The sequence below is a fragment of the Fusarium verticillioides genome, chromosome 3 (genome assembly GCF_000149555.1).
Source record: "Fusarium verticillioides 7600 chromosome 3, whole genome shotgun sequence".
Taxonomy (NCBI): Eukaryota; Fungi; Ascomycota; class Sordariomycetes; order Hypocreales; family Nectriaceae; genus Fusarium; species Fusarium verticillioides.
In genome coordinates this window covers 1,231,566-1,249,529 of record NC_031677.1, presented here as the reverse complement: position 1 = coordinate 1,249,529, position 17,964 = coordinate 1,231,566, and the positions used below count along the sequence as shown (strand labels likewise).

Here is a 17,964-nt window from a genome sequence, read left to right as displayed (position 1 = left end):
CCTCTTTCTTTTTCCATAGATAATTAACAGTAGATAGAAGGACTGGATGAATCGAAAGTGGCTTTTGATTCAAGTTCAATCATGTATACGTGCTCAATAAAGTATAAGTCCGCTGATCAACTGTACCTACACATCAGCTCACCAACTTGTACTGACTTAAGCCAGGAGAAGACAGTGTTGAATAGGAGTTACTACACACGACTGCAGATGCTCCTGAATCGCGATTCTTTATGTCAAATAGGCCTGAATGTATAGGTTTCCGCCCATGACCGCGTGACACCCAATAGGACTACCCGCATACGCATGCATGCCTCAGCTAAAAGATGACCATGACCATGTCTAGGCAACAGCATCTCTTACTTATTCCTCTTCAACCTCACTTTCATATTTACCCTTTAGTCTTATCAGTAAAACCATGGAGAAACTAGCACAGCAATATATTGACTCGACAAACGTGACGCCTCGCTGGTTACCGAGTGGCGAAGCATTTTGGTATAAGCAGAATACTTCACCAAACAAGTGTCAGTTTCTGTTTGTTGATGTCCAGAGAAAAAGTTGCGAGTTGGCGTTTGGTCACCAGCAACTCGCTGAGGCTCTGCGCGAGAAGACAAACGAAGAGGTTGACCAAAACTCTCTTCCTTTCAACTGGATTGAACCAGTCCCAGACGAATCATGTGTTCGATTCCACTTTGACAAACGAAAGTGGCAGTTTGGGCCAAACTATCTGCTTCAAGAATGGGAGGGACAGTTCACCACTGAGCCAGATCATCTGCCCCAAAAAGAAGTCATTTCTGCCCACAGTGACACTAAAGTCACTGTCGACTTTGTGAACCGTACAGGCAAAACTCTCAGGGTGTTTTGGATCGATTGGAAGGCAAAGGCTATTCCATATATGTCGATCAAGAACGGCGAAACAAAACGACAGATTACGTACGTGGGCCATGTTTGGCGGCTGGTAGATGTGTCGAACGAAAAGTACAGGGCAGTCTATTCGGCACCTGACGAGGGAAATCATGTCGCTATCATCGAGCATCTCAGTAACTCTATCCCTGAAGCATCTCCGCCCAGCGACGATGACGATTCTGAAACGGATGAAGAATCAAAGGAGCCCGAAAAGGGGTCATGTCTCTACATCAAAGACTTTAACGTATGGTTCAAGAATGAGGACAATGAAGCCTTTCAGCTATCCGAGAACGGAAATGAAAAGAGCCCCTACGACAAAAGACACTTGTACATATCGCCAGACAAGCAGCATGCAATCGCATGGCAGTACACCCCCGCGCAAGACCACCAGATCAATTTGGTGGAATCATCTCCAGAAGACCAGATTGAGCCAAAACTCCACACAAAGACATATCTCAAACCAGGCGATCGTGTTAGGGTTGACAGGCCTCGGCTCTTTGACCTCAAAGCTCATAGCGAAGTTGCAACTGATGATTCGCTGTTCAAAAACCCCTACCAAGTAAGCAATCTGGAATGGAACCGTAACAGTCAGGAATATCGTTTTTATCTTAACGAGCGTGGACATCAACATACCAGAGTTATTGGTATCAAAGTTGACGGAAGTGTTAGGACGATCGTGGAAGAGGAGAGCCGCACATTTGTAGACTACACAAAGGCATACTACAAGCTCCTCAGAGACTCTGATGAGCTTATCTGGGCCAGTGAACGCGACGGATATAACCATCTGTATCTGGTCGACCTCGTTACTGGCTCAGTCAAGAACCAGATCACCATGGGGTCATGGATGGTAAACTTTGTAGAGTTTGTGAACAAGGAGCGTCGTCGAATGTGGGTGCGAGGCTATGGGCTCAAGGACGGTGAAGACCCGTATCACGCACATCTAGCAAGCGTCAACCTCGATGGGTCAGATTTCAAGGTTCTCACAGATGGAGATGGGACTCACTCTTGGTCCTTTTCCCCAGACAAACGTTACCTGATAGACACCTGGTCAAGGGTAGATTGTCCACCTACAACGGCCCTCCGTGACAGCGAGTCTGGACAAGAGATTATGACACTCGAGAGGGTGGATTCGAAAGAGTTGGAAGATAAAGGATGGTCTTCTCCCGAGAGGTTCGCTTCCCCTGGTCGGGATGGCAAGACACTTGTATACGGAATCATCATTCGACCCGTCGACTTGGACAGCACCAAGAAATATCCCGTGTTTGATGAGATTTACGCCGGACCTCATAACTTTCGAGTTCCCAAAGCATTCTCAACTCTCTCAGATCGACGACGATGGGCAGATGAAGGGTACATCGTCGTAATCATTGACGGAATGGGCACGAACTGGCGCAACAAAGATTTCCATGATGTCTGCTATAAGAGTCTTCATGATTCAGGACTTCCAGACCATATCACTTGGTTGAAAGCTGCAGCATCATCACGACCATGGATGGACCTCTCTCGAGTGGGGATCATGGGCGTTTCCGCAGGTGGACAAAACGCTGTAGCAGCCATGCTTCACCACAGTGATTTCTTCAAGGCCGGTATATCAGATTCAGGCTGTCATGATAACCGAATGGATAAGTTATGGTGGAACGAATTGTGGATGGGATACCCAGTTGATGAGGCGTATGAGAAGGCGTCTAACATAACTCACGCCAAGAAACTCAAGGGTCCCTTGATGCTGATTGTTGGAGATTTGGACGACAACGTCGATCCATCTTCAACGTTTCAGATGGTAAATGCCTTGAATAAGGCGGGTAAGAATTATGAGTTTCTATTAATTCCTGGTGGTGGACATGGCTGTGGGGGAGGAAAGTATGGTCTTGCTCGTCAAAGGGACTTCTTCAAGCGTTACTTGCAGCAAGAGGCCGAGTATAGAGTCGACATGGATGACACCGGCAGTTGATATTGTGGCTTTGGATAGGAAATGGATCGATAATTGAAAAAAGGCCCATCGTATCCGAAGGGGTAGGTAGACATTGGATGCTTGAACCCCTGTTATACAACCCCAAATAGTGCAACATAAAGGGTCTTGTTGCCTCCAAAAGCCACAAACAGAAAGTGGCTACAGCAACAATTGATTTATTTGCAATACGTTAGCACAGCCTTCTCACCTGTGTTTGGCCAAACTCCCGTCCTCAATTGAGGCGCTTTCCTTTGCGTTTGTATTGGGTGAGTTTGACCGGTGCAGTCAAGTATAGGACAGCTGGCCTTCTGCAATAGGTTCCGTTCCCCCCCTCCACTAAAAAAAGTTAAGTACTGTAGAGGTAGGGATGAAGATCTAAGCTACGCTCTAGCCCAGGAACCGTTACAGCCCCCTGCCCTCTCTCATCTCTTCTCTTCCTCTCTGTCTTCTTTTTTTCCCTTTCCCTTTTTTGCTGTACCGCTTCTTCCTCTCTTCATCATCGCATCGACGGTTGAAGATGAAGATCTCGTACTTGTCTGTTGGGCTCCTTGCCCTCTTCAGCCCCTTGGCAGCCGCCTGGAGCAAAGAAGGTATGTTTTACTGTCTGCTCTGAATTCATGTCTTAACTAATTCCCATCCTCTCAGATCGCGAAATCTTTCGCATTCGGGATGAGATCGCAAAGTATGAGACCGACCCTGCTGCCAACTTCTACGACATCCTCGGCGTCCCTCCCTCTGCCTCGCTCGATGATATTACCAAGGCCTATCGCAAGCAGACCCGAAATCTGCACCCGGACAAGGTCAGACAGGGAATGCGATCCAAGGCTGCAAAGGACAAGAAGGCTGGCGCAAAGACGAAGCCTCCTACCAATGCTGAGATCAAGGCTGCTGTAAAGAAGGCCGGCGAGGCTCAGGCTCGTCTATCCCTCATCGCCAACATCCTTCGTGGCCCCGAGCGCGACCGATACGACCATTTCCTCTCCAATGGCTTCCCTCTCTGGAAGGGCACCGATTACTACTACAACCGATATCGCCCCGGCCTGGGCACGGTCATCGTTGGTCTTTTCCTCGTTGTGGGTGGTGGTTTCCACTACCTCACTCTGTACATGAGCTGGAAGCGACAGAAGGAGTTTGTCGAGCGCTACATCAAGTTCGCCCGCGACACCGCTTGGGGTGGTGGTCTTAACATCCCTGGCGTCGACGCAGCTCCCGCTCCAGCCCCTGCTGCATCTCCCGCGCCCGCTAGCGACGAGGAAGAGGCTCCCCCTCTGCCCCAGAACCGACGAGAGCGCCGTATGCAGGAGAAGGCGGCCAAGCGCGATGGTGCTCGACCTGCTAAGAAGACACGTCGTGCTCCTCAGGCTTCCTCTGGAACTGCTACTCCTACCCCTGCTGCTGGACCTACTGGTGCTCGCAAGCGAGTTGTTGCTGAGAATGGCAAGATCCTTGTCGTTGACTCCCTTGGTGATGTTTATCTCGAGGGAGAGGATGAGGAGGGCGAGGTCCACGAGTTCCTCCTTGACGTAAGCTATCACAATATTATCCAAATGACTAGACTAACATGTGACAGCCCAACGAGCTTGCCAAGCCCACCATCAAGGACACCGCAGTCTTCCGCGCACCCATCTTCCTGTTCAACATCACTGCTGGCCGCTTCCTTTCCAAGAAGCCCACCGACCTCGAGATCGAGATCCCTGCCGAGGACGAGGACTCTGATGTTCCCCAGCCCACCCCCAGCACCGACTCCGCCGGCGAGGACTTTGAGCTTCTTGACAAGAGCACTGATTCTCTCACCAAGGCCAAGGCATCTGGCGCTTCGCAGGGCAAGGCTAACAAGCGCAAGGGCAAGAAGAGGTAAACTTTGGGAATGCTTCCTAACAAAAAGTTGACTGGAGCTAGGAGTGGATGGAGTTGGTGTGAAATGGGGAGGATGTATTTTGCCAAAAAGGACGATTAAATCTTAAATGCTTGCCATGTTATAGTAGATGCCATTCATGAAAAGGACTAGATTTGGGTATGCCTTGTGTTCAGTCCAGACTCTGTGCTTTGTGCCTTCATGCGCCGACTATCAGTGATGTTTGGGATGGTCTTAGTCAATTGGAGCAAAGACGACTAAGTTAGTACCTAGACAAGAAACCTCGTATAATACCAGTTCCAGCTCTAGTTTTCTTGGCATCTGGCATTATAGCTGTATTTCAACCTTGAGACTACAACGATCCCAAACTTTTATAACCTGGCCATAATGTATCCGTATGACAATAAGGTAGCTTATATGGCAACTATACCTAGACTTGTTCTTCTTCATTCTTTGGCTGAAGTCTATGATGATAAGACCCTTCATCACAACTCATCTGAGATTAATTAAATGTGGGCTAATTAGTCTTCAATGGCTGCATACGGAACCCGAACTGTATTACACGTCCACTATGTAGGGTTGCAATGAAGCTGCTGACAGTCCTAGAGGCGGATATTACGGACATTTATATCCGGTCAACGTCTCCAAGCAGTAGCACAACATTAGTTGACCCCCATTTCCATGGGCAAAAGGAGGGAAAAGAAGCAGAATGTCGTAACCCCCCGTCCCTTGTCTTGCGTGCTTTCTGATTAGATAGCTAGCCAACTCCGTGCTTGCGATTCCGCAACTCCATTGGGGATATGTAGTTAGACAATAATCCACTTTGACGACTATTGATCATGCTAATTTTTTGCCATTGTTGATCATTTCTTATATAACTCCCACAGAGATACACCTTTTTCGAGTTCCTAGCATGTTGGCTATTTGTTGATCACTGTTTGTCTCTGTTTAACTCTCATCAACGTCTCTGTCGAGTAACGATGACGTTCTCGAATCAACAAGAGAGGCCAAATGCCTCTGGTGATAGCATCACGGAAACATTTCCGAGTCAAGACTCAGTCACCGAGGACCCCAAGGTTCCCAATTTGGTCGAGTCAACTGAAGAAACGGGCTCCAGCAACGTCGTGTTGCAGTCTTCAAAGTATGAAACGAGTTTACTTCGCAGGATATTGACGCCAAAGAACTGTCGATGGAACGATGAGTCGCCACCAGCTTTGTCTATGAGCCATTGCTGTCTATACGCCTTGGTAGGTAAATTACCTCTAGTATTGAAGCTCATGCTAATCGACGGAAATAGGCATCGGGTATCACTGTTGCAAACCTCTACTACAACCAGCCAATTCTCAACAAGATAGCCGCCACCTTCAATGTCTCATACGAAGAATCATCCCAGGTTGCAACGCTGTTGCAGTCAGGCTATGCAGCTGGTCTCGTTTTTGTTCTACCACTCGGGGATATTCTCGAAAGACGCCCGTTCATCATCGCTCTTGTTCTGGCCACTGCAACAATGGTAAGCGCTGTGTAGCTAGCATATTACTATATTCAGCAGCTGACATGATGTAGTGGATAGGACTCTGTGTGACAAATGACTTTACCGTCTTCCGTGCTTTATCTTTTGTATGCGGTGCTACCACAGTGACACCACAGTTGATGGTTCCCCTAGTGGGAGACTTCGCGCCAGCGCATCGAAAGGCCTCTCTTCTCGCTATCGTCACATCAGGACTTATGCTGGGTCTGTTGATGGCGAGGTTGCTCTCGGGAGTGGTAGCGAATTTCACAGCTTGGCGCAACATTTACTGGTTGGCATGCGGTCTGCAGTACCTCATGGGTGTTGTGCTCTTCTGCTTCATGCCTGACTATCCATCTACCAATCCGGACGGGCTGAACTATCTCTATGCTCTCTGGTCTATTCCTCGTATGATGGTCACTGAGCCTGTTCTGATACAGGCTTGTCTCATTGCCTTTTCGCTGTCAGCCGTGTTCACGTCGTTTTGGACAACGTTGACATTTCAACTCTCTTCTGCGCCCTTTGACTATACGTCTCTACAGATTGGTCTCTTTTCTCTGACTTCGCTTGCGACCATCCTGTCGATCCCCTTGATTGGGAGGTTGATTGATCATTATATACCTCTACTCCCGACGATAGGCGGTCAGATCCTGGCGTTGACTGGAGTTATCGTCGGAACTTTCACTGGAAACTTTACCGTTGCCGGCCTTGTGATTCAGGCTATCGGTATCGATGTCGGTATGCAGACAGCGGCAGTGTCGAACCGCGCAGCCATCTTCGGCATCAATCCCAAGGCGCGTAATAGAGTTAACACGGCTTACATGGCCCTGGTGTTCGCTGGACAATTGACTGGCACGGCAGTGGGAAACAGACTGTATGCCAGTGGAGGCTGGAGGAGAAGCGGCGGATGCAGCAGTGAGTCAACTCAAGAGTGTCTTCTTTCGCAAGCGAATTGCTAACTAATGTGAACATCAACAGTTGCATTCGTTGGATTGTCCATCCTGATTGCCGTTGCGAGAGGACCTAGGGAAAAGGGATGGATTGGCTGGACAGGAGGATGGCATCCTCGACGAGAAAAGGCCGTGATAACACAAACACAGACAGAAGATGAAGAACAAGGCGAAGAGCAGAATAGGAAGGAGGAAAATTAAGATAAACAGTATGTATCGGATTTAAAATAGAGATATTTGTTTAATACTCCATAAGGTACTCCATAGGTAAAACGGACAACGGGCCGACAGTCCCGCTAGTCACCGCCGCAATATCCTGTCAATCACTTGGAGTCAGCCTCAAAATGCAACATCGCCAAGAGACAATAGGCATAGTTATGAACCTTGACAGGGGATTGCCTTGTCACTTCAGTTTGGCTACTAAAAGAGTCTCTCGGAAGCTGAGCCTCCATGAGCCCCTCATTCGGCGTAGCACGGGTACGCGGGTAACTAAACAGGGGTCGGGTCCTCTGGCTCTAGAAATGTGTATATCCATCTTCCTTCAGGATTCGTTTCAACATTATGCTCTGAGCGGTAAGTATTAAAAGATGACGGTTCTTCCCTTTCTTTCTCTTATGTAATCTCGTCTGGTTCTATCGATTTTCTTCTTTCCTTTTCTCGGCATCTTTGTTGGTCGAGTAAAGTCGTGTTAGTTACAGGATGGCTATTCCACTTACAATGGCTGGACCACAGTATCATGACGACTTCGATTCTACTCCTAAACAAGGCTCAACACCAACACAAGATCAACCTTTAGACCAGCCTAAAGAACAGATACAACCATTGTCAACTCACGATACATCATCTCTTCCAGCCAAAGGCCATATATGGAAGGCCAGACTTAACCTTCGTCTCTTCTCCATCTGTGTTGACGCTCTTCTTCTTGTCATTGTCTCTTTGTTGGCCTCTAATTCCAGTGATGGAACAACATCCATCATCGCCTTTGGGGTTTTTGTATGTACCTATCTATTCTCATGGTCTTGTCACCTACTAACGAAGAAACACTTTAGACTACCCTTGCTCTGATATGGAACTTTGCGGACTCTGTCCATCTCTGGACCAGAAGATACCACAGCTTTAGCCCCTCCATACGAATCTTCGTCGATCTTCCATTAGCTGTTCTCTTTGTGATCCTATCACTCGTCTATGGATATTTCGGTCCTTCGGATCACGCAGTTTCCGGCTCGGCCCCAAGCACAGACGAGTCACATCTTGGGAGACGAGCCCTTGGATGTTTCGGCATCACCAAAGCGTGAGTCTAATTCCATTGCATGCCTAGGGGAGGAAAGAAAACTCAGCACCTTAACCCTAAGCAATGAAGATGTTTAGGTAAATCTAGCCTAAGCTTGGGGGATTCTTTGATAAGTTTGACTTGATACCCCGTTTTATAGTCTGATGTTTTCTTGCTCCCTGAGGCATGCTCAAATCCTCTAGTACCATATTTCTGACTTGCAATTATTTCCCTAGTCTCGTTCAAATGATATTAGTTTTCGTGGCTTACTACGAGAGCACACAAGCAAACTCGCCCACATCACGAAGCAACTGTGCGAGGAATGAGGAGGATATACCCAGAGATGAGGAAGAAGGATTGTTATTTAGCGAAGATTCTGTCTCAGACAGATAATCGTGCTGATTGACAGCTAGCGACTTGCGTTTCGTTTCCTACACATTTTACCATTTAGAGATACCACCCACTATAAAAAAGGCACAAGCATAGCAGATACCCCTACCACCTCTACATTCATTTTTACCCTGTTCCTAGTTTCTAGTCTCAATAGCGTTCAATGTCCAGTCCTACCCCATCACTTCCAAGTCACATCTTCCAGCCATCTTGGGGGAATCAGGTAGAGCCTGGTTGTCGTTGAGCTTGTTGATTCCATCAGTAATCTTGAGGCAATCATGGCATAGCAGATCCCCAGGGCCGACGTTTTCCTTCTTCTCCAAAATGTCGCAGCCCTTTTTCCCTGCAGTGATAATGTTGCCGCAAGGGAAGAATCGACCAAAAGGTTCGAGTGTCGAGTTACAGAGCCAGCACGAGGCAACGCGGGTGACTAAACGGCACATGTTGGATACAGAGGGCCTGGTGGAATGTGATGTATGTAGTCACGTAACGTTTATCAAATGCAACTGCGTACCTGAAGGGAAGTAGCGAAGCTTAGGACGAGAATTGCGTTTGGCTGTTGAGATGCGAAGTCTGGTACTTAGGAAACTGAGGTGAGTTGTGGGCTTGAGGCTACATCGACGAAAGAGTGTGCCATTTTATAGTAGAGATGACCATTGCAGCAATTCACTGTAATTAGTAAATTCAATGAACGTTGCCTCTTATACGCAATGATTGTATTGAGATTCTTTGTTCGGACTACACTCCTCGTGAACGATGCACCACAGCGTTGGACGGAGAGAACAATGTCATGGACATATTCACCGATACACAACTCCATCAAATACTCGAACACACTGTTCTGCCCATCGATCATTGAATCACTTGCGTGCAACGCCCCTAGGAAATTTGAAGTTCGATCGAGCTTTTAGCTTTCGTGAATTAGACCAACATTTGACGGGTCTAACGATGAACATGGATTAAAGGAGAACGAATGTATCAATCTCACCAAACAAAACGATGGGCTGTAGACCCAGTGACACAAGATACATAGAAAATCTTCTTTTTAAGTCTCTTAACTTCTTTTGAACTACAAAATGTCGACAAATACACGTCCCTTGCCAAGTCCATCCTAAGACCCAACAGAGACCATTCTCTCGCTGCTTCTTATCATGCCCGCCTCCTCTTCCCAAAGGATATATACCGCACATCTTATCTTGTCAAAAAGGAGACGCTGCCCTGCGTAGAATCATGCATGCCAAGTTTCCCAACAAGCTAACAAAAACTCCTTCCCAAGTACTTCCTCGTGTCCGGATTCGCAAACGCTTAGTACACACGCTTGAAGGGTGGCACGGGCTTGCACTCGGCCTCGTCCAGGGTGTTGGCGATGACCTTTCGGTAGGCCAGGTCGACCTTGCCGTGAGGCTCCTTCTGGAAAGAAAGAGTGTGCTTCATCCAGTTCTCGTCATCTCGCTCGGGGAAATCCTCGCGGGCGTGAGCACCACGAGACTCCTTTCGGTTGGCGGCAGAGGTGGCGGTTTGGATACTGTATACAGTGTCAGTATTACTTCAGAAAGTCCCGAAAGGATCAAAACTTACGCGCAGGTGAGCAAGTTGCGGAGCTCAAGAGTCTCAACGAGATCAGAGTTCCAGATCATGCTGCGATCCTTCATGCCAACCTGGCTGTACATGGCATCGATCTCGGTCATCTTGCGAACACCCTCATCCAAACTCTCCTGGGTTCGGAAAACGCTGACATCAGTCTGCATGGCCTTCTGCATGGCAAGTCGGATCTCAGCGGTGCTCTTAGGACCATCAGCAGTTCGGACCTTGTCGAGGACCTCGATGTGGTCGGAAGCAGCATCAGCGGCAATGGGCTTCAGGGCGTCACCGGGGTTGAACTTGTCACGGATGGTGTGCGAAACGGCACGACCGAAGACAACAAGATCGAGAAGAGAGTTGGCACCCAGACGGTTGGCACCGTGGACAGACACACAAGCAGCTTCGCCACAAGCGTACAGACCAGGGACAACCTTGTCCTCACCCTTCTCGTCAACGGTAAGAACCTCACCAGTGTATCGTGTAGGAATACCACCCATGTTGTAGTGGACGGTAGGAAGAACGGGAATGGGCTGTTTGCGAACATCAACACCGGCGAAAATACCGGCGGTCTCAGAGATACCGGGCAGACGCTCAGCAAGGATCTCAGCGGGGAGATGGCTGAGCTGGAGGTAGATGTGATCCTTCTCAGCACCAACACCACGGCCCTCACGGATCTCCAGGGTCATGGATCGAGAGACGACATCACGAGAGGCAAGATCCTTAGCGGTAGGAGCATATCGTTCCATGAATCGCTCACCCTCAGAGTTGAGGAGGTAACCACCCTCACCACGGGAACCCTCAGTGATCAGGCAACCAGCTCCGTAGATACCGGTAGGGTGGAACTGGACGAACTCGAGATCCTGGTTGGGGAGACCGGCACGGGCAACCATGGCCATACCGTCACCGGTACAGGTGTGGGCAGATGTGCAAGAGAAGTAGGCTCGTCCGTAACCACCAGTAGCGAGAACGGTGTGGTTGGCAAGGAATCGGTGCAGGGTGCCGTCCTCCTGGTTGTAGGCGAGGACACCGCGGCACTCGCCATCCTGCATAATCAGGTCGAGGGCGAAGTACTCGATGAAGTAGTTGGTCTTGTGTCGGAGGGACTGTCCGTAGAGAGTGTGAAGAAGGGCGTGGCCGGTTCGGTCAGCAGCAGCGCAGCATCTGTAAGCCTGTCCACCCTTTCCGTACTCCTTGGATTGACCACCGAAAGCTCGCTGGTAACTGATGAAATTGTCAGTAGCCGTTGTGTGGGCGGATTTCAAAGTCCAGACTCACATCTTGCCATCGTCAGTTCGGGAGAAGGGGCAGCCGTAGTTCTCAAGCTCGATAATGGAGGCGGGAGCCTCTCGGGTCATGTAGTGAATAGCATCCTGGTCACCCAGCCAGTCGGAACCCTTGACGGTATCGTACATGTGCCATCGCCAATCGTCCTCGTGCATGTTACCTAGGGCAGCGTTGATACCACCCTGCGCGGCGACGGTGTGAGATCGAGTAGGAAAAAGCTTGGAGATACAGGCAGTGTTGAAGCCAGCCTCGGCCAGACCGAAAGCAGCTCGCAGACCGGCACCACCAGCACCAACGACGAGAGCATCATACTCGTGGTCCTGAAAAGTGTCAATTGACGAGATCTGTGATTCGCGGATGATCAGGTAGACGTACGATGACGGCGTATTTGTTGCTCACGAAAGGAGAGGCCTCCTTGGCTCGCAGAGGACCATTGCCAGTGATAACTCGGGCTGTAGACAGCTCGTCAGTATTTCAAAGCTGCGCATAGCATTCGGAGAGAAGCGTACCAACAGGGCGAGTGGTGGAGAAAGCTCGAGAAGAAGGGAACCTAGCAGCCCGCGTGAACTACCAAGAGGTTAGCGAAGCGTATTGATGAGCTGACGAAGCTTCTGTGGTGGACAATCTATTTCGTGATGCCATTGCAGAGGCCAAACCAGGGACTACTCACAGCAGGGCCGACGGCCAATCTCCTCATTGCCATAGAAGAAGCCATCATCAACTAAAGTCACTATGACCAAGACCAAGCTGCATCCGCGGGGAGAATCGAAAGGGTGGTATTTGACGATATCTTCGGGTGGCGGAGGAGCAGGACTTTGGTTAGATGTGGTTTTGGAAGAGAGAGAGAATGGATTGAATTGACTGTCCAACCAATCGACAATTCCCCTTGATGTTTTTTTGGGTCTCTCGTCCTTCGCGAGCCTCGATCGGACGGATTCTCTCGGCTCCTCGGTTGATCCAACCAATCAGCGTTGGCTTATTAGCAGCGTCGATTATTCGCCGCCCACTGGACTGGACGCTGTAAGCCACTGAAGATATAGGGACTCGGAAGTCAATGGCCTGTGCTGGACTCACTGTGCTGTCAAATGATAGAGCTCCTTGAGTCCGAGAGTGTGTCGTTGTGAAAGCCAATTGGTTTTTTAATTTTCAACTGTTTTCATGATACTACATCCAATGCTATCCTCCCTCGATCTTCATCCAAAATCAAAGCCCAATGGATCGGGAAGATTCGCCTTTGCGAGTCTAATAAATCCATGACGTTCAAGACAATTGGATCTCATCACGTGTCCGCGGATGTACATTTTGCCCTTCGGCTCCCCGTCTCCCCCGCCTATTCCGATACCAACGGCATGTGCTGACGGCTCCACCTCCAGCTGCTGTCAGTCGTAAGAACGCGACCCAGCCCGGAACCAATTTTCGGGGCCGGTCATCAAAGTCCGATTTTCTTACTGTAGTCTATCCTTAGAGCCTTGACAACTCACAGGGTTCAAATAGGCCTTGAAAACAGTCCTATTTCTCCTGTAATGGGCTCAAACAATAAAAGACTACGCTTAACCTAAGCGTCATGATGTGAGCCTTGGAACTTATGATCATACACATGAAAGCATTCCTAATTAGACCTTCTCAGTCTTAGACCTCGCAGACCACCATAAAACATGAGAGACGTCACATTTAAACACCAAGACATTCCAAAAAAGGCAATTAAAGATAGAATCTTGACGTCTACTGGCTCTACCATTCTCCATCATTCCCTGACTTTATAATCATGTCGCTCTGTATCTTTATACTGCCAGAACCAATACAGCCAACTCCTTCTCTTCCTCATAGGCCGAATGCAACCGCAACAAGGATATCTTACTGATTCTAATTCGATAATACTTCACGAAGCATGACCAAGAAATTGTCGGTCAGCTTGTGGACTTCTCCCACCGGGGGCTTAACGGGCTCTCCAGCGCTTCGTCGCAAGCGATCCTGTCGCTTGGCTCTGCGTCGCCTCTCAGCCTCGATGGGATCCAACTCATCTTCTGCTTCTGCCTCTGCCTCGTCCTCTGAGCCATCATCGTAGGCCATATCCTCGAGGTCTTCGCTGTCTAATCCAAAGTCTGATGAGTTGAAAGCCATTGCCGTTGGCATCATGTCACTTCCTGCATGGCCCTCGGCTGCCATCTTCTGTCTTGTTTTATCGTTGTGCCACTTCTTTCGAGCCTCTTGCCATGCAATAAGAGAGTTGATCTCTGCAATTGCCTTGTCTTTATCCAGAATTCCAGCACTGACACCGCCCTCGAACAAGGCGTTGACATTAAGGGTTCCGTTCTTGGGGCCCTTTCGCAAGAACTCGAGGATACCCTCGATCCAGCCCATGAGCTGTGTGAAGAGGCCGTTATCGTGAGTATGCACTTCATGGACAAACTTGTAAAAGTTGTGCTCATGTCGCTGGCAAAGATCAATAAAAGCCTGAACAGTCTGGTTTGGATCAGCCGAGGCATCTTGCTCTCTGCACTTATCGACGACCTATACACATGTCAGCATGTAGTTTCGATTCGGAGATAGCTGCTTCTCTCACCTGGATCATGTCATCAATAAAGACGGCGAAGTCAGTAACACTATTGTACACGTTTGCCGACTTGTAAACTCGTACGAGGGGCTCGTAGAAGATGGTGAAGAGGTCTCGGAATAGCTGGAGGGTTACCGGCTCCTCGATCAACTGAAGCATCATCTCCTTGTCCCTCTGTCTTGTGCACAGCTTCAAGTACTGCTTCATGTACGAAAACAGTTGAGCGCCCTGGCGCAGCTCCTCGTCAATATTCTCCACCGCGTTGTTGAAAGCTACATATGCGTTGTAGAGCCTCTGGATTTGCTCTCCTGTAAGCCCTGGTTCAATGAGATCAGATCTCATAATCGCCACGATCAAGTCCACATCATCTGCCTCAGCCTCTTCACGAATGGCGACCTTGATGTGCTCTTCGGCATGTGTGTACTTGTAGAGCTTGTCTGAGAAGACAGGATCGTCAATCTTGCTAGCGAGGATATCGATCGACTTTTGGAAGCTCTTTATACCATCGTTAAGCGTAAGTGAGAAAATCCTCTGCATCAATGACCGTGTACCGAATGGTTGGGCTAGGAAGATATCCAAGACACCAGACATAACTGCTGCGGGGTTTGCAATTCGAATAACATTCTTGATAACCGAGTATGGGATGAGAGAGTGTATACGTCTCGCTTGGGCAAAGAGCTCAGGGGAGTTGTCCTCGGCCAGGAAGAGGTGGTAGATGACGGCAGCAATCTCAATACGAAGCCACTCGGCAAATTTTCGATATTGGATACTGAGATCCTGAATCGTCTCCTTTTCCTTGATCTCTTTGAAGAGCATGGTAAGTCCGTTGTGTTCTACTATATCGCGACGGAACCTAGAATATGTCAACTCAGGCTTTTGACCGGTGTGAGATAACACTCACTGTTCCATGTACTCATCGAGCTCGGCGGCTCGTTTCCTCGCGATTTCATAGAATTGCTTCTGCTCTTCCATGCGCTTCTCATCCACCTCCTTCCTTCGAAGAATATCTTCAACATCCTCATCTGTGGGAGTAATGGGCTCGCCACTCAGAAAGTCTTGCATAGCCTTGGTATTAGCAAATTGGGGGTTGTGGAGTACAGATCGCAAGAACGCCCTCAGTGAAATTCTTTGGTTTTCACGCCATAGAACAACAGTCTGTTTATCTTGTTAGTCGGCTGCGGAAGTCGTGTATAGCGTCACTCATACCTCTGACTTATCTGACTTATCCGAATCCTGGCGGACGGCGGGGCTAAGTCTTCCTCCTTCGGTAGACATGCGAGGAGATGGAATTCTAGGAGAATTGAGCCCCTTGGATCGATTCGATCTGAATGATGCCGCAGACCCAGCCCTATGGTGACCTTCAAAACGTTAGCATAAGTAAGAAATTCAATACAAATGGGGTGGGTCGTACCAGGCGTCAACATAGATGAATAGCCATTAGGTCTTGTCGAAACTGAAGAAATAGAGGAGGCATCTGATTCGTTTCCGTTGCTGAACATGGATGTAAAGGCGATCGTTGTTGTAGTATCTGACTTGTTCTTCTTAGGCATTTCTGGTACGACTCGACCAGGAAGCTCTTGTCGCAATCGGCTGTGAAGTTTGGCAAAGTCGCTATATCTTCGGCCAACATAGTGCTCCAATTCTCCCTTCTTCTTGATGCGCAGGATAAATTCGGCGTGTTTGTGCTTTCGGATCGTATGCTTGACTTGGGTGACTCGCACGCCTGCGACATTGACATCCCAGCCATTAATATAGTTGCCCTCAGGCAGAGTATGCATGACACCAGTGTCGATAGCATTGCTGTCAACAATCTCAATCTCTGAAAACCGAATGCGCTCCTCGAATCCTGATGATGTACCGATTCCAGAGACCATCATTAGCTCGACAAGTTTCCTAGCCTTAATAGCTAGTTTTCGTCGCTTCGTCTCCTCTAGGCGATCCTCCGACGATGAAATCTGCTTTCCTGCGAACGACTCGAGGAACTATAGCTCGTTAGCGTCGGATCGACCATGGACAAATCGCATCATCATTACTCACCACTTGAAGCTTGTCCTGCCAGAACTCCTTCTCGCGCGCCTTGTCAAGGAAGGGAAAGTCGCGAATATGGTGGACGAAGATGTATCGCAGAATGGGCAGTTCGGACTCCTCAGGGGGTACTTCACCATGATCGGAGCGAAATGGCGCGCCGAAACGCTGGAGGGCGGTGGTAGAATTGAGTTCGTTTATTTCCCACTGTACCTGCTCCGAAATAAGCTCTCTCTTGAGGTCTAATGTGTAAAAGGATATATCAGCATCTATTGAAGCGTTTGATCGCAAATTAATGCGCATTACAACACTTACAGTGTTCTTGCTTGCCAGTCAACGTCTGGCCTGGTGGCGGCGTAGCATCTTGCTTTGATCGCACTGGGAGGTCAACGGTAGATTGAGGATTCGCGGGAGCATCCTCAACAACTGCGGGCGTATCTCTGGCCTCAGCAGCCATGTCTCTTGCGCAACAGTCGATTACAGAGAGCTTTCCGTGTATTTCTTGTGAGGGGAAGAGAGGTATTTCACGATCCGAAAGGTCGGCCGCTATCAATGTCTGTTATAATTCGATATTGATGTATGTAGAAGACTCGGCGAAGTTAGGATAAGTAGATTTGCGTCAGAAGAACGTCCGGAATATTGTTGGTTTGGTTTGGTCTGGTCTGGTCTGCTGCTTTCGTTTGGCGGGGCAAAGCTGCAGTAAGCTTCCATCGTTAGTACGCTAAAAAGTGCCTTATGGGGCGCAGCTACGTAATGTTGTCGGCTGTTGATAGGGACTCACATCAGCGTCTTCTTCAGGGTATCACGGACAGAACGATCAAAGGAACAGAACCTCAAATGATGGAACTTTTCTTCCTTTACACTATAGACCTCAACCTTTTTAAGGTATTCCTCACGCTGGGCACTTGCGTGTAATAAGCGCCAAAGCGAGGGGCATGACGTGTGTCGCCAAGTACCAAGCCACTCGCCCAGACTCCCACAACCCTGCTTTTTCGGGTCCTTTTTGCCGTGTTATGGATGCCCGGCATGACAGTCAAACTTTTTGAATATCAAACTAATGTAACGGCTACTGAGCTTTTGGTGTAGTCAATGGTTCAGGGCGCCTGATGTAAGGCTGAACAGACATCTCAGTGATGAATCATTATCAATACGAAGGGGGCCGTCCTACGATCTATAGACTGATGCCAAGCAACTCCCAACGGGTCTTTGTTGTAAGGAGTTCTCTAGCTTCATAGACTCACAGTTGTTGGGACTATCCGCTGCCAAAAACTGTCAGCACTACAGTGACGACGGCTCATCTCGTTTGATCAGCCCGTTCGGCATCTAAAACAGGCAGCCGATCCTCTGTTGATCCGAATATCAGTCTCATTTCGACCTTGATGAATACAAGCCACGCTGCCCGCGGGAATATCCTCCACTCCATCCGCGTTGATATTGTGGCTGCCGAGAACTTGGACCAAGCACGGGATTACGCCGTGAAATAAGAAGAGATTGGGCATTTCTTACGGGTAAGCCAATCATCGAAATGTGTACCAGAATGGGGAATTAGAGGGAGATTCTTTTGCCCCGCCACGATGTATTACGCAATGCCGAGTCTGTGCTTTATTGGCCAGCACCTTACATGATGAGTTGCTAAATGGGAACGTTCCGGACATTATTTGCGATATGTCGCAGCCCTGGAGGCTCTTATGGAT

General features: G+C 48.8%; 7 protein-coding genes across 8 annotated transcripts; 4 read left to right on the top strand and 3 right to left on the bottom strand.

The window, feature by feature from the left end:
* Window positions 1-415: 415 nt before the first annotated feature.
* On the top strand, window positions 416-2,854 carry FVEG_07906 (hypothetical protein; the record flags this gene model as incomplete). Its single annotated transcript, XM_018896622.1, has 1 exon — window positions 416-2,854. One exon carries the CDS (start codon window positions 416-418, stop codon window positions 2,852-2,854), a length of 2,439 nt encoding a protein of 812 aa, XP_018754117.1.
* A 322-nt stretch (window positions 2,855-3,176) lies between these two features.
* FVEG_07905 (hypothetical protein) lies at window positions 3,177-4,975 on the top strand. The gene is made up of 3 exons (XM_018896621.1): window positions 3,177-3,444; window positions 3,500-4,377; window positions 4,425-4,975. Exons 1-3 carry the CDS (start codon window positions 3,372-3,374, stop codon window positions 4,710-4,712), a joined length of 1,239 nt encoding a protein of 412 aa, XP_018754116.1. The 5' UTR covers window positions 3,177-3,371; the 3' UTR covers window positions 4,713-4,975.
* A 554-nt stretch (window positions 4,976-5,529) lies between these two features.
* Window positions 5,530-7,453, top strand: FVEG_07904 (hypothetical protein). The gene is made up of 4 exons (XM_018896620.1): window positions 5,530-5,956; window positions 6,007-6,219; window positions 6,273-7,131; window positions 7,195-7,453. The coding sequence occupies exons 1-4, from the start codon at window positions 5,690-5,692 to the stop codon at window positions 7,365-7,367; spliced, it is 1,512 nt and encodes a 503-aa protein (XP_018754115.1). The 5' UTR covers window positions 5,530-5,689; the 3' UTR covers window positions 7,368-7,453.
* Window positions 7,454-7,583: 130 nt separating this feature from the next.
* On the top strand, window positions 7,584-9,032 carry FVEG_16211 (hypothetical protein). The gene is made up of 3 exons (XM_018905443.1): window positions 7,584-8,159; window positions 8,216-8,457; window positions 8,673-9,032. Exons 1-3 carry the CDS (start codon window positions 7,866-7,868, stop codon window positions 8,827-8,829), a joined length of 693 nt encoding a protein of 230 aa, XP_018754114.1. The 5' UTR covers window positions 7,584-7,865; the 3' UTR covers window positions 8,830-9,032.
* Window positions 9,000-9,682, bottom strand: FVEG_16210 (hypothetical protein; the record flags this gene model as incomplete). The annotated part of the gene is made up of 2 exons (XM_018905442.1): window positions 9,000-9,256; window positions 9,520-9,682. 2 exons carry the CDS (start codon window positions 9,680-9,682, stop codon window positions 9,000-9,002), a joined length of 420 nt encoding a protein of 139 aa, XP_018754113.1.
* A 97-nt stretch (window positions 9,683-9,779) lies between these two features.
* Window positions 9,780-13,109, bottom strand: FVEG_07903 (succinate dehydrogenase [ubiquinone] flavoprotein subunit, mitochondrial). The gene is made up of 7 exons (XM_018896619.1): window positions 12,766-13,109; window positions 12,362-12,702; window positions 12,201-12,258; window positions 12,067-12,143; window positions 11,683-12,011; window positions 10,405-11,628; window positions 9,780-10,351 (listed from the first exon to the last, which is right to left on the bottom strand). The coding sequence occupies exons 2-7, from the start codon at window positions 12,407-12,409 to the stop codon at window positions 10,132-10,134; spliced, it is 1,956 nt and encodes a 651-aa protein (XP_018754112.1). The 5' UTR covers window positions 12,410-12,702; window positions 12,766-13,109; the 3' UTR covers window positions 9,780-10,131.
* A 97-nt stretch (window positions 13,110-13,206) lies between these two features.
* Window positions 13,207-17,334, bottom strand: FVEG_07902 (succinate dehydrogenase (ubiquinone) flavoprotein subunit). Of its 2 annotated transcripts, none has more exons than XM_018896617.1 (8): window positions 17,052-17,334; window positions 16,586-16,964; window positions 16,283-16,512; window positions 15,657-16,227; window positions 15,452-15,603; window positions 15,147-15,400; window positions 14,255-15,098; window positions 13,207-14,202 (listed from the first exon to the last, which is right to left on the bottom strand). In XM_018896617.1, exons 2-8 carry the CDS (start codon window positions 16,725-16,727, stop codon window positions 13,555-13,557), a joined length of 2,841 nt encoding a protein of 946 aa, XP_018754110.1. In that variant the 5' UTR covers window positions 16,728-16,964; window positions 17,052-17,334; the 3' UTR covers window positions 13,207-13,554. The 2 variants fall into 2 exon arrangements, with proteins under 2 accessions (XP_018754110.1, XP_018754111.1); XM_018896618.1 differs by having other exon boundaries at window positions 13,378-14,202; window positions 16,586-16,974; window positions 17,052-17,133.
* Between the last annotated feature and the right edge of the window lie 630 nt (window positions 17,335-17,964).

Bases quoted from the DNA above. Each gene is read 5' to 3' on its own strand.
- FVEG_07902 (XM_018896617.1), bottom strand. From the start codon at position 16,727: ATGGCTGCTGAGGCCAGAGATACGCCCGCAGTTGTTGAGGATGCTCCC. The intron at 16,513-16,585 runs GTAAGTGTTGTA...TTTACACATTAG, and splicing joins GACTGGCAAGCAAGAACACT to ACCTCAAGAGAGAGCTTATT. The intron at 15,401-15,451 runs GTATGAGTGACG...CAAGATAAACAG, and splicing joins ATAAGTCAGATAAGTCAGAG to ACTGTTGTTCTATGGCGTGA.
- FVEG_07904 (XM_018896620.1), top strand. From the start codon at position 5,690: ATGACGTTCTCGAATCAACAAGAGAGGCCAAATGCCTCTGGTGATAGC. The intron at 6,220-6,272 runs GTAAGCGCTGTG...GACATGATGTAG, and splicing joins TTCTGGCCACTGCAACAATG to TGGATAGGACTCTGTGTGAC. The intron at 7,132-7,194 runs GTGAGTCAACTC...GAACATCAACAG, and splicing joins GAGAAGCGGCGGATGCAGCA to TTGCATTCGTTGGATTGTCC.
- FVEG_16211 (XM_018905443.1), top strand. From the start codon at position 7,866: ATGGCTATTCCACTTACAATGGCTGGACCACAGTATCATGACGACTTC. The intron at 8,160-8,215 runs GTATGTACCTAT...GAAACACTTTAG, and splicing joins TCATCGCCTTTGGGGTTTTT to ACTACCCTTGCTCTGATATG. The intron at 8,458-8,672 runs GTGAGTCTAATT...TTATTTCCCTAG, and splicing joins TGTTTCGGCATCACCAAAGC to TCTCGTTCAAATGATATTAG.
- FVEG_07905 (XM_018896621.1), top strand. From the start codon at position 3,372: ATGAAGATCTCGTACTTGTCTGTTGGGCTCCTTGCCCTCTTCAGCCCC. The intron at 3,445-3,499 runs GTATGTTTTACT...CCATCCTCTCAG, and splicing joins AGCCGCCTGGAGCAAAGAAG to ATCGCGAAATCTTTCGCATT. The intron at 4,378-4,424 runs GTAAGCTATCAC...AACATGTGACAG, and splicing joins TCCACGAGTTCCTCCTTGAC to CCCAACGAGCTTGCCAAGCC.
- FVEG_07903 (XM_018896619.1), bottom strand. From the start codon at position 12,409: ATGATGGCTTCTTCTATGGCAATGAGGAGATTGGCCGTCGGCCCTGCT. The intron at 12,012-12,066 runs GTACGTCTACCT...GACACTTTTCAG, and splicing joins GCAACAAATACGCCGTCATC to GACCACGAGTATGATGCTCT. The intron at 10,352-10,404 runs GTAAGTTTTGAT...CACTGTATACAG, and splicing joins CGCAACTTGCTCACCTGCGC to TATCCAAACCGCCACCTCTG.